This window comes from Pleuronectes platessa, chromosome 19, assembly GCF_947347685.1.
Source record: "Pleuronectes platessa chromosome 19, fPlePla1.1, whole genome shotgun sequence".
In the NCBI taxonomy this organism is placed as follows: Eukaryota; Metazoa; Chordata; class Actinopteri; order Pleuronectiformes; family Pleuronectidae; genus Pleuronectes; species Pleuronectes platessa.
Window position 1 is genome coordinate 13356787 of NC_070644.1, and position 13784 is coordinate 13370570.

Consider the following 13784-nt stretch of genomic DNA (forward strand, 5'->3'; position numbering starts at 1 on the left):
TGAATGCTTCCACAAAGACAGATTCATGGTGTGTAGGTACTCTAGCTGGTTATCAAATCCTAAACATTTTCATTGGACTTTTCTTCTGTGTGTGTTTTAATCTCCCACAGGCCCATCTTTTATGACCTGCAGAGTTAACGTTGATACTGAGCAGAGTCGCATTAAAAGATCCTTTTAGGCCGCTGACTAACTGATGTGCTGGTGATCAGTTTATGCAGGCGACAATAATTTATGTTTGACTGGAAAAAGAAGCAGTGCTAGAGTGGAGAAAAAAGTATTCTGAATTATTGATTAATTCATTAAAAATGGATTCAAAGGAAGAATGATAGAATATCAAAAAAGATCTAGATAAAATTTTCAGAAAACCCATAAAACTTCTTGGGGATCTGTGTTTCTGCTCATGACTAAGTATCAATTACAGAGCATATAGAGAAAATAAAATAAAGATTGACATGTCCTCTCGTGATAACACTCCCCCACTGTGTAGTTTATCAAAAACCACTGCTTCTGGGTTCCCACTTTGAAGTCTGGAAACATCTAAGTCCACCAGTGACATCATAGCATTCCTCAGGACTCTGTGGTAATGTTTTGGAACGGAGACCTGCACCCTCAATGCACAATGCGGAGTGCACATTACCTGGCAACCATTTAAATGCAGTCTTGTAATTCTGGCACCGACCCCTCTGGTCAGAGAATGAGCATGCAATCACTCTCTGTGGCAGTCCACTAAAAGAGCCGTACTTGACTCCCATCACAGGATCAATCAACCGGTGTCAGGGTTCAAGAGCACGATGTGTCATCCTCAATAGCTTCTCTTCGGGCTGAGCTCGAGATCAAGGTCATGTACGTGATTGATCGTGATTGATCCGCCTGCATATTCTGGCCGTGAGTAATAGAGGAGATACAACAGGAGATAGGCTTCGTTTGAATTGGGGAGGGAGCTTGCGGTAAAACCACAGAGAGGTCAACTCCTTTTTAGGGTTGTGGCTGAATTTGAGTCAGCGGCACAGGTTGCTGATTAGTGCAGAGGGCACTGACTAAATTCTTGAGCCATTCAGACAAGACAGGCTCCAGTGGTCAGGCAAGAGACATGACTATTGTAAGCTGCTATGGGACGCAGGGTAAATATTTAGCTTGGAGAAGGAGGGGTAATATATTTTGAGAGCTTCAACCCAATCACTTGGAGTCTGCTGCTATGAGCAGCCCTGGGGTAGAAAGATGGGTGAGTGCAGAACGGAGTCTATTCAAGCGTATACACAGTTGCAGCGGAAAAAACAACCACCCCCGAATCTAACTGCATCTCGAGTTCTGTGATTTGAAAGTTGACTGTTGGGAGTAATTATCGTGTAGCCTACTTCTCATTTGACTAATCTGGATAAGCCACTCTTTCTGCCTGTTCCAACTCACTAACGACAGCTTTATTGTCACTGTCTCTATTCTCATCTAAAATAACAGAAGCATTCAACCTTGTCCACATATGGTGCTGGACAGAGGAAAAGATATGAAGTGGAACAAATGAATGAGGCTAGAAATGTGCCAAAACACTGAGGTCAGAAGAACTTCATTAAGCTACACTCACACCAAATTGTCAATATATTCCTGATTGTCTCAGACAGTATTATGAGTGTTTGTAATTTTATTTTTCATCTTAAAATGTTGGTCCATAGTGTTTTAAGACTCCATGGTGAGTAAGGTTGAAACCATATTTACAAAAGAGCGAGCCATAATGTAAGACAATACCTCACTGGAATGACACCTGCAATAAATCTTCTTTGAGTGCTGCAAGTCCCCAAAACATGCTCTTTAACAGAAACACATTCATCCAGCTGTTTGTCCTCCTCTTTCCATCCGTTGTAGAGGTGCGTCTTGTGAGTTAAAAAGCAGGTGAGCAATAAACTATCAAACCTCATCTGTAAAAGATGATCATCAGGAAACCAATGCAAGTGATATCCCTCTACGGTCATTACCCTGTCACTGTGACAGGCAGACTCATGGGAAGACAGGCAAGCATTGGTTAAGGACCAACCATCAGTGATGTAACGTTTAGTTCCTCAGAAAATCTTCATGACAAAATGCGTTCTCCTAAGGGCAATGGAAGTCATTTATTTCCACAATGAAGATTTGTCAAGTAACTCAAGTGAAAAGAGCCAAATGAGAGAGAAAAATGCTTCCAATGAGCCAAGATCAACTATTACCTCAACAATGTGAACCTTGAAAAATGGAATAAACACTTTGATCACTCAAATGACTCATTAACTAATGGTGGAAAATCTGCAGAGGGAAATTGTGATCGGGCCTCCCACCAACTTTTGTGCAACCGAACTCAATCATCACACGTCAGATAATTCAGTTACATAATCTGCTGTGTCATGCTAGTGATGTAGCTCTAGGGACTGTAATTCTGTGGGTTTGTCCACCACTTCAGTGATCCCCTGATTTTAACTAAGACGCCTCAGTAAATGCTGAATGATTTCCATTAAGTTTGCAACATGCATTTGTTCCCTGATCTTCTTCTCTAGTGTCATCATCAGATAAAAATCCTTTGACTGGTAGTTAAGATCTATACCAACAACACTAATGACAATGCCATCAGCCTGAGCAGTACTATGTGTTAGGTTACAGTTAGTGAATGCTGGCATCCTATCACAGGTAACTTAGATTGTGAAAACAATAAATAGTACTGTAAACATAGCATTTAGCTTTAAAACACCAAGGCCGGCCTCACAGAGCCTCTGACATGGTTGTCTTCTGTTTCTTGAGAGTTACAAAACAATAAGAGAGACTCTGAACAAAGCTCAGTGCCATGTACCTGGACAGTGTGGTAACAGGGACAATATAAGCAGGGAATTTGAATTCTGGTCAGTGTTAGTGACTTGTTGACCTCTGACCTCTCTGGCCTGTGACCGGATGACCTGCATCCCATGACTCTGTAACCAAGGCCACAGCAACATCCTACGTTTACAACCACGCTGTTTACACATTGTGATGGTTGGTATGTGTGTGTCTGTGTGTGTGTGTGTATGTGTATGTATGTGTGTGTCTGTGTGTGTGTGTGTGTGTCTGTGTGTGTCTGTGTGTGTGTGTCTGTGTGTGTGTGTCTGTGTGTGTCTGTGTGTGTCTGTGTGTGTCTGTGTGTGTTTTCAGACTCACGCTGAGGTTTCTGTCCCAGATCTGGATGCTGCCATCTTGGCAGCCGGCTGCTATCAGCTTCCCATCACGGCTGTATGTGCAACATGTGGGTGTGACCTTCTTCCCCTGGAAGCTGCGCGGTTTGAACACGGCCTTGTGCTTCTTCTCAGAGTTCACGTCCCATGTGCGCACAGTGCTGTGGACAGGCAGAGAATTTATCCTTAACCAACTGCCATGAATCAGTCATGAAATATCAGTCCCTCAAAACATATTTGGTCATTAACACTATCAGTCACTGTAATAAATCAGAATCATATAAAGATACAGTGAGACCCAGTCATGTTCACCTCATCTGAACATGAGGTTAGGCAGCTATGTGTTGCAGGGTGAGGGCTTAGCAAACAGCAGAACAGTAGATCAGTCTGACAGGCATGTCTGAAGCTTCCATGAAATTCAGATTTTCTCTCATACATCTGTTGAACATATTACACAACCTGGGCGACTGCGAGCAAGGACTTTAGGTGTAGACTTTTCATATATGTACAAATAAAACATTTAAAACCTTCAGCAAATGTACCCAAAACAATAATCCCTGGAGGCTCCAGATTTTGATTTCAATCCCTGAAAAGTTGTGTTTAAACAATAATTGTGCAATTTTGACTCAAGCAGGTTATGAAGTTAGATTTATACTTGCACAATTAGGGCAGGTAGAATGGCCAAGTCTTCTATCATACGCAGAATAGAACACAACAAAATACAGACATTTTTGTGTGAACTGTTAAAATAAGGAGGTGAAGGACAAAAAAAGCATTGGAGGAAGAAGATGATTTAGACTATTACAAGCAGTTTTCATTCTAAACCTTTGTGAAATCATCAGAAAACAAAAAAATGTGATTCAGTGGTAATCAAAAATAAAAACAAATGTAAAAACTAATTTAGGTGCATAGCGGTACCAGACATCCCTTTTAAAATATGTAAAGCTCCACATTCATTTATTGAAATGCATGACTAGACACAAAAATGTTTAGCCAACCTCTCACATTCCTACAACCAACACTCATGCCAGACAGAGTGTGTCCAAATGAGTCTGTGACCTGCTGCTTGCTTTCGTGATCATCATGACCTTCAGGTCACGAGGTCAGCAGAGGAGTATAAACACACAGGCAGGGCTGCTACTAACAGACAGGCAAAGATTCCTACACGGCTGCATACAAAGTCACAGACACACACTCAACTGTGTTTGGATAAGTCTAACAATGTGATACAAATGCCAGCTGAAGACATATGGTTTGAGTGAGAACTGGCAAGGGTCAAATAAAACTCTGTTTGATGCCTACTTGTGTATAAATCCACACAAACTAAAGCTGTTCATAAATCAGAAAACCTCTCTCTTGGAAACACTGCGAAAGCCACGTATATATAGAAAGTCCCCCAGTACAACATGAGGGGGCCTCTACGTTGTTCAGTTAAATGTTTAAATAAGCTGATATGTGAGTGTGAATAATTCTCTGTAGTAGCCACAGACTGGATGACAAACTGGTCCACCTGCTGCCTCACACAGAGATCTTGGGTTTTCTTTACTGAAGACTGTGGGCACCTGTCAAGACACTGAAGACAACATAACCTTTCGACAAAACGTGGAATGCTATTTATCGTAAGGGCTCTTTCCAAAACATGGCACTGCGGGCTGTCAGTGGAATAAAGCCGAAAGGACGAAGCCCACCGGGATGAAGGCTGCAAACTCTCAACCTGTCAGGACAGGGGGAAGAGGGTGGGGAGGGAGAAACTGTCAGCACCAATACGTGGTCCTCTAATTTGGTTGTGTAAAAACGATACATCACCCATTAGAGTAACAAAACTCAATAATAAAAAAAATTAAGTGCAGCTTCACCCAATAAAGGTTTGACCTTTTCTTCCAGAGGGAAACATCTGGGGCAGTCTCAAAACCTACTCTCTCACAGGAGGTGGGTGGTTTGGGAAGGTAATTATGAGAAAGCATGAGATGTCAAAATATTCATATGCAGCATAAAGAAACCATCCAAAAACATTCAAGGGAAACACCTTCCTCCTTTCTTCCTTGCAACCCTGTTTTCCCTTCAATCAGCAGCCCCCCTTTCCCCTGCACATACACTTCAGACTGTGGGGTGAATGTAATAAAAATGAGACCCATACAGCCTCAGTCATGCATGTGCACTTTACGAGGTAGCACTGTCGTTCACACATCAACTGAGGAGTGACAACTTCCCAGGCCCCAGATTTTATCTGTCTCTCAGGTTATAGGCCTAGTGGGGGTGATGGTTGTATAGGCTTATTTTCCCAGATGACGAGATAAGGAAGAAAGAGCGAAAAGAAAGGGGTACAAGTTTTGAATAAGGTTGTTTACTGGTCAAATTCCAGCAATGAACCTATAGTTTGTGTTGCCCGATGGCCGGTTGACTGACTAACTGGGGCCCTGTTATGGGAAAAGCGGATTAGGAGAAAAGATGCCCCATCTTCCATCGCAGCTGAAGAGGACAAAGTGGGGCAATAACAAGGGGATTTGAGAAGAGGCTGAACGGTGCCATTCAAGCAAGAAACACTGGGGTTATGCACTGTGGATACACAGAGATGCTGATTCAAGCTAATTCACAACATTATTACTGTGGCTCCAAGTAGCAGCACAGGTGAGACCACACACTACAGTACAGGTTAAAGAAAAAAGCTTGAAGACAAGAAGTCATGACAGCTCTTCAGATTTAATCAAGCAATGGCTCCACAAAGAAGTGGCCTGATTTTCAGTCCAATTAGATAAGAAACCCGCACACACACCTAAGAGCCAGACGTTAGTGTCAGTCAAAAATTCAGTCATGAATGTTAGTTGAAGAAGAGTAGATGCACTCCTTAAAAGGTATGGTATGTGCATTCTTGGGCAGGATATGCAACGGTTGCATTGTAAGGCTGGCAACAGAGATGCGCTGGACTGTGGATGAACCTGATGTTTCAAAATAATGTGAATTGCCCCAACATGCTCGCACACAGTTTGTGGTGTCTGTCCTCACTCTTCATCCTTGCTCTGTCAAGCAGCCCAGGGCGCCATAAAGATGTAACTAAAGAAACAGATAATCTACTAACTTGATAACATCAGTGTCAGAAATAACTAATTAGGACACACAGGATACATAAGGAGAACTGTAAAAAATTCTGATATATATAAAACAACACTTAAAACACAGATGCAAACTACCCCTGTGCAAAATAGAACCATTGAATACTGGGATTTATTTACACTCTTCTCTGTGTCTTTTCCTATTGCTGTGGACACTCTCCATAGATAATTGCTGAATGTAGCACATGTGTAACATCATGTGTTTGGTTGGAGCACATGACAAAGACAAACAAAATTCCTCATCAGTAAAGAGGACCTGCCATGTTGTTCTCTGGGTCTCCTTGCATACAGCTACACATCCAATTCCAGCTGCAGCGCTGACAGCAGGCCAACATGGAGGCAATCCCTGGCATTCAAACTCCTGGATACATCCTTTAAATTGTGTGTTTTTGTATGTGCACATGCGCAAGTGTGTCCCAAGCCTCAACAGAAGTAACATGTGTGCTCAATTAGAAAGTCGCCATTTGTCCGCTCCTTTGCTGCAGTGGCAGAAATTTCAGCCACAAAAAGAACAGAATGTGAATTATTGGATGTTCTCCTGAGGCTTCGTGACAAACCAAGGATCAGGGATGTCATGTCCTTAAAGTCAGTACGACATAGTTTTCCTCAAGGATAGTTACAGTTTGTAATTACATTGCACTGTGTGTGTTTTTTAACCTAATTTTCAGGAATTTTTGAGAGCCTGGTGTTTAAGATTCCGTTCATTAGAAAAGGCTGCAGGTCCCAAAATACACCATTGACACAAAGTCTCAGTCATATTTCAGTTTACTTCAAGTTTAATCCTGCCAAAGAAATAATTCCACAGGGACTAGACTCGGCACAGAATGCTTTCACTTTCTGAGAAATAAAGCTGCGCTTTTCAAACAGGTGTCCAGTCTTTCAGCAAAGACTCGGTTATAGTAGCTCTATGCTTATTACACATTGGGCAGCCCTGGAAGAATATTGTTGGAAAACACTGTGCTGTTTTACAATCGCACAAACTCTCAGAACAGAATGACAGAAGAATGTGAAATGTTGACACATTCACACCACCCTGAGCAGTAAATGCTTTTCACTGACTCAAGTCCAATTCTGCTCGAGCCTCTTTCAACCCTTCTGTGTGCACGGACAATCACCACCACCCTGCTGCTGCATTTTCAAACTGCTTCATCAGTACTTCCCGCTCATCCAAGTCCTCTCAGAGAAAAATGTCAGGGTTAATGAAATCATTCAACAAGCTGGGAGGCAGTTCTGATGAATGAGATTCCACACAACTGGGGGGATCTTTAATTAAGGTGCTGGGCGGTCCAGTGATCATGCTTAATAACCCATTCACATAAACACAACAAAGAATCTCTAACTAGGCAGGCACAGAAGAAAGGCAGAGGTGTTGGTCTGATGTTTAAGCTGACGCAGCCAGTAGCAGGCACCCACTGGTGCTATTGGCCGACTGCTGGTCTGTTCTCAAGAGGCCTCAGCAGACAACATACCTATTCAAACGATGGCACCGAAGTGGACCAGCATTCATAAAGTGGGGACGAGGCCATTTTGTTCCCAATAGGCAGTAGTTCTGGGATGTGGATTCACTTTTTACATTAGTTGCACAAGCTGCTGCACTATATTTTTTCAGCTGCACCAACACAATTTAAATTCACTATAAAAGTTGTGCATCACAAAAATTATGCGACTCATGACTTTCTAAATGGAGTATTTGGACTTGGATACCACTGGCTGACATTCTAGCTAGTTACTGAAGCCAGAAGCCACATTTCTGTGGGAAAACAAGGGGGAAGCGGTTATTCTTGAGGAGAAGTGAGCAACTATCACTTCTGAATGTGATAGACTGACACTCAACAAAGCCCCACTTTGCTATTCTGAAATGAGAAATTGGACTATATAATTCTTTTAATTGAAGATCGTTTTTAAATCATTCCAAGTCCTGGGCCCTGTTTCAAGTCGAGAATAATTCTGCTGAGCAAAATCCAGAAACTCCACATATCTTGGATGGAACAGCCTATTGCATTTTGTTTGGATTCACATACAGACGCGGGGTCTGTCCATGATGCAACTAAACAAAAACCTATGTATACTTAAATCCTGAACATTGAAATCAACATTGCTGTGGCCAGGCCCTCACCACATTTCAGAAACAAGGATTTTAGTAACGTGATCTGTATGTTTGGCACCTGTTCAAACCCCAGAAGCTACATTTTGTCGGCATTGGGGGAATAAGGGGGACTGAAGACGTGAGAAGTTTAAGGGGCAGTGGGACCACCAACAAAGCAAAGTAAATCACATCGTTGGGATAACCCCTTTACTCAAGTGCACATTATTACAGTACATGTGCAATTTGGTAGATTATATAATGGTTAGATAAAGGACAAACGTATTCCACCTGTTAATCTCTACAGGCATTCCCTCTCATCATCGCCCCGTCGTTCTATCGCTGACGTTCCTGCTGACCTGCTCGGCTGCTGTGAACCTTCCTCACATGCAGCTGCTCTGCCTGTGAATGGCTCCCCTCCTGCTAGCTGGCCAGGGGCAACACCCACAGCTAATGTGCCAGGGGAGGATTTCCAGAGCCTCAGTAAGAGCTAAATAAACCGGCCTACACATCTGGGAGAGCAGGAACACTGGTAAACACTGGGCTGAGGCCTGCCCGCAAAGTCGGGCCCTTGTTTCCACTTAATGATGATAGCCCTGGATTTCTGCACTGCTGCCTGTCACACTCACTTACACTCATCACCGCGCTCTCACTCACAAATACTTGCACACACCTGTACACACAGCAAAGGGTTATAGCTTCCGCAGCCAAACTGGTTGAGTGCTGTTTTCAGTGAGACAGAAAACTTTGCTAAAGGGAACAGAGCGCGTGCGTGTGAGTGATGTCGCAGTACTGCTCCGAACTAAACTGAATGGCTGGACTTGGACGATGTCCGTAGTAAAAATGTGACCTGTATCGAGGCTGAGAAGCCAAGCTACTGTCTCCAGAGTCTAGATGAGAGGCTGGTGACAGACAGGAGGCCAAAGTAAAGTCTGTTGAGTCGTTCAAGTAAATCTTAATATTCAGGAGGCGTGTCAATGAATGTAATTGTTGAATATGCAACAGCCCAGAAAGAAGAAAAAAAGCATAATGGTAACACATCATGCTAATTCGTATGGGGTAATGCATCTAAATCAATTATTTACAGAAACAGATAGACACATGTAGATAGGAAGGGGCAGCATATCGGTTTTGCTGATAGTAGCTTGTAAGCACAGCATATCCTGTTTCATGAGGTAGATATTGTTACCGTACCTTACAGATTTCCTAAATAATAATTATTGGACACATTTTAATGGTTGACGACCAGCAAATACACAAATGCGCCTGTGCCTCTTGAGGCCGTTGTCATGACTGTTTCCCCTTCAGAAGGTTTAGAGGATTAAACCATGATTATCTAGGTTAGTAGTTAGTAGGAAGACAGAGATAAATTGTTACGGCCTTCTGATTACACTTATATCAAACTCACCCATCATTGGAGCAGGTCATGAACTCCTCTTTCATCTTTGGATGCCAGCAGCCACAGTTCAGCATAGCTGTATGGCCCTGAAAAGAGCAGAGTGGACATGAGAAATCTGCTCACATTCAGAGTTACCATTTACCCTAAAATGTTTTTAGAACTTTATCTGTAAGAGTTGGCCACCAGGAGGATCCAATGAAGGCAAATTAATAAAGATGAATGGGCAAAGAAGGAAACTGTTCTTCATTGTAAAATTTTAAACAGAGCATTAAAACATTTTTGTGACAATACATTTAAATGATTCTGTTGTGTGGACTACAAGGCAACTTTGAGGCCTGTATTCAGAGTCAGATTAAATAGCTCCCAGGGAGAAACAATTATTTTCTTTTTCATTTGATTTGACCTTAAAGGAATCTTCCTTCAGGAAATGACATTTAATTTGATCATTTTGTAACCTTGACTTTTGGCTTTCATTGACATAGGTCACCTTTCAACTGAGCGACTGAACCCTGGAGCAGTGCAGCGTCGCAGCATCAAACAGAAAACGAGTGACTTTTAGACATTTCCCCTTCTAGAGAAGTCCTGTGGAGAATTACTCATAACAAATGACTTCAGAGTGGAACAACCCGGAGAGAGGCCTCCCCCACTGACTGCCAGGTCAGAGAGGAAGAGCCTTCAGACATGACATACTGCTATTTGACAGGATGCTTAAGAAAGCACAGCCTTGCATGAGCAGAAGTTAAACCAAATGCCATTGGTATGTGTGCATCGGGAAGAGTGGCTTGCCTGTTCACTGTCAAACACTTTAAACACACCACTTCAATGATCAATAAATAGGAACTACATAAGTTGCTTTTTACTGACTAAAATGGTTTCATAATAAATTGCTAGTACTTAAATTTTATGGTAAAACATCCTATCTCTATGGGCTGAGAATGACTCTGCTGTGTCTCTGCTCTTAGCAGTAACATCAGTATAAAAACAGGAGCACCATGATTAAGTTAAAGGAGCTGCAGCATTCCTGAACGAATCCGATTCCTTTTCCTCAACAGTTTAGGGCAACAAATTGCCAATGACTAAAGAGAAGCAGACTGACACTCATACCAACAGTAAACACATAAGGAGCATATTAATGACAAACAGAGCCAAGAATAGAGTCCTTCCTGATAACAAAAACAGACTAAGTGAGGCTAATACTGGCATGCCCTGTTTGTCTTCATGGAAACTGCATTGAGTAAAGGTCTACAAAGGTTTCTGTAATTGTCAAGTTTTAGTTCAGGAGCACTGAAAGGATCAGCTGATCAAATACAATTTGGAGCTGCACAGTCAATGAATCAAATGAGTCAGCAAGGAATGAATTCCAACTTGAAAGAGAAGATCACTTGGTGCTACCATTCATCTTTAGTTAGCTGAAATCATAATATTTCCCACAGTGCAGAGAGAAACCAATCAAATCCCCAAACTGCTTCTGTTCATCAAGAAAACTTAGTTTTTTGCAATAACAGATGCTGGAAACTTCTTAAGACTCTCGTGAAGATATAGAAGTGTGAGAATATAACAGGGAAATCTACTGAAAATATAAAAATCACATTGCAAATAGGATCAATTCTATATAGTGTTCATTTAGTGTGCAGCAGGTGTTGATTATTGAGTAATCCTATAATTTAGTGCCAGCGATAACAACCTAATCCCTTCATAGTCGCCCCCTGTCAACAGAACGCTGGGTGGTATATTTCTGTTGCTTCGTGGTGAAGTTCTGAGTTAAGATCCTCGTCTCAATTTGGCAGAGTCAAACTAGTTGCCTTGGAATTTTTTTAGGCTTTTGCTGCTTTTCAAGGTTTTTCCCTCTGTCTTGATTTTGGACTGTTTACCCAAAAAGACCTCGCTGCATGCATATGTGTGGCAAATCACTCCGCACAGTGTGATGAGTAGGAGGCAAGTAATTGTCTGTTAACAGAGGCTGAGTTAGGGCACGGACTTAATTATCACAATCACATGCAACACAAATGATCGCCTGGGACGCTGTCAGCCTGCCAAAACGCATTTTCATTGAACCAAACTCTGCACCAGCTGGAACTGAGCAGTACAAGAATTTAGGACAACCAGGAAAACACTACTTGCAATCAATGGGCCTTCACTTTCAGTGATTCATATGGGTGGTATAAACCATGTCTAAATGCGCTGCAGCTGACACAGATGGTTAGTGACCACCAATACAGCTTTCTTAAACTCTGCAAAAACCCAAACATGGACACTTAATTAAGATTCTCCTTTGTAGATGCAGGTATAAGCAAGAGATGAACCGCAACAGGCCTGAAAGCATGTGGTGGTCCTCTCCCCGTGAAGCCGCCGCTGGCTGGTCACATAGCACAGACCATTATCATCACATATAACAGAGCAGCTCACAGCTACACCTTGCTACCATTATTTGTTGGCAGGTTTAACCCACAGAGCCGGGGAGCAGAGATCCAGCCTGCATTTAGATTTAGCAGTTGCTCTTGGGCAGGCTGCTGTTGCAATAAATATGATATACATCTCACATCTTTAAGATTACTTCCAGGTTACTTCAAACCTTGGCCATATTTTTTATAGTTGAGGACATGATTTCGATAGGTAACACCCCAGAAGTCTGGGTAAACATCGACAAACAGCGATAGTCTGAAAATTTAAGAAATATCAAACAAGTTTTAAACTAAACAAACCAAGAATGAGAAACAGTGAAATGATTACCCAAGCTGTCTGTTGTAAACATTCATCTCAGTTTAAAGACTTACATCTTGATTTTACTCATGTTTATTGGCCTTGTGGGGCTCACTGTGGCTGTAGTGATGACGCTGTGGTTTGTAATCAATGCAAACAATTGACAAAACTATGAAATCAGACCCAAGGTAAAATGAATCCCAATTATTAGTGAGCACTACTGACAAACTTATTATATTAAAAAAAAAAATTGCCTACCTTGGTGTTAGCCATATCCACAATGTACTGGTCTCCCTTCACACACTCCATCACATTAAAGCCGTCACGGTCCAACACCTTGGCCTGCGCGTTACCAGATATCACCAGGATGACATCACCGGTCACACTGTACTGCACATGATTGATCTGATGGCTGAGTGGACACACAGAGAGGATACATATGTAGAGGAGATGCAAGACATAGTAAATCCGTTTAGATTGGTTTTCTGTGGTGTTGATAAATTCTGATAAGTGTTTTGTGTTTTGTTTGCGAGCCATCCTTGAGTTGTAATTGTACAAGACTTCTGCGTGAGAAAAAAATAAACGTAGTTATACAAGAGTCAAGGACAAGCACGAGATACAAGTAGCTATAGGAACAAAACAGCACAACATCTGATGTTCATCTGATGATTGGTCTTTTTGATCTACGACAAGGAATACATAAACACACTAACGCAGAACGGGGCATCCAGGCATTTTAAACTAAGCAAGGGAACAAATAACAACAACACACTCTACGAAACAAGTGACATTGACATAATATAAACAAAATAAAAATCTGTTACAGATATGTATCACGCTAAAAAACATATGGCATGCACATTGAAGAAAGGTGTATTTCGTGATTTTCATAATGAATGCGACTTCAATGTTTTCAATTTATACACTGAATAACCCTCTTGTCATTCTACATTGCACAGCGGTGCATGCAAGTGAAGAGACAGATAACTATCTGGACCACTTAACCAGAGTGAGATTAGCAATTCAGGTCAATATCAAATAGCATTAACACAGCAGGGAGTAGATGAGGCACCAGGATTTCAGTGCAGAGAGCAAAAAGTTCCATCGCTGAAATGAAAGTAAGGCTCTGCTGTTTTTAACTGTGAGACTTCTTTAGATTCTCATCACATAGCCCAAATTCTCAGATTCTTTATTATTTAAGTAAACTGAGTTCAATTGTTGCCTTTTTGAGTCGGGAAAAAGGAAGAGTGACCTCAACAGCGCAGTTTTCTCTATGAATCCCAGCTTGTTAGTAAACCAAAAGGCTACTGGATCTCATTGCATTCACA

At 41.8% G+C, this 13784-nt stretch overlaps 1 protein-coding gene across 1 annotated transcript in view; it reads right to left on the reverse strand.

Moving 5' to 3' along the window:
• LOC128424906 (WD repeat-containing protein 70) overlaps nt 1-13784 on the reverse strand; it is a 34291-nt gene that overhangs the window by 17235 nt on the left and 3272 nt on the right. The window contains exons 8-10 of the mRNA XM_053411346.1: nt 12715-12868; nt 9766-9842; nt 3151-3325 (exon numbers count right to left, since the gene is read on the reverse strand). Coding sequence (XP_053267321.1) covers nt 3151-3325; nt 9766-9842; nt 12715-12868 — 406 coding nt within the window. The remainder of the gene's footprint in view (nt 1-3150; nt 3326-9765; nt 9843-12714; nt 12869-13784) is intronic.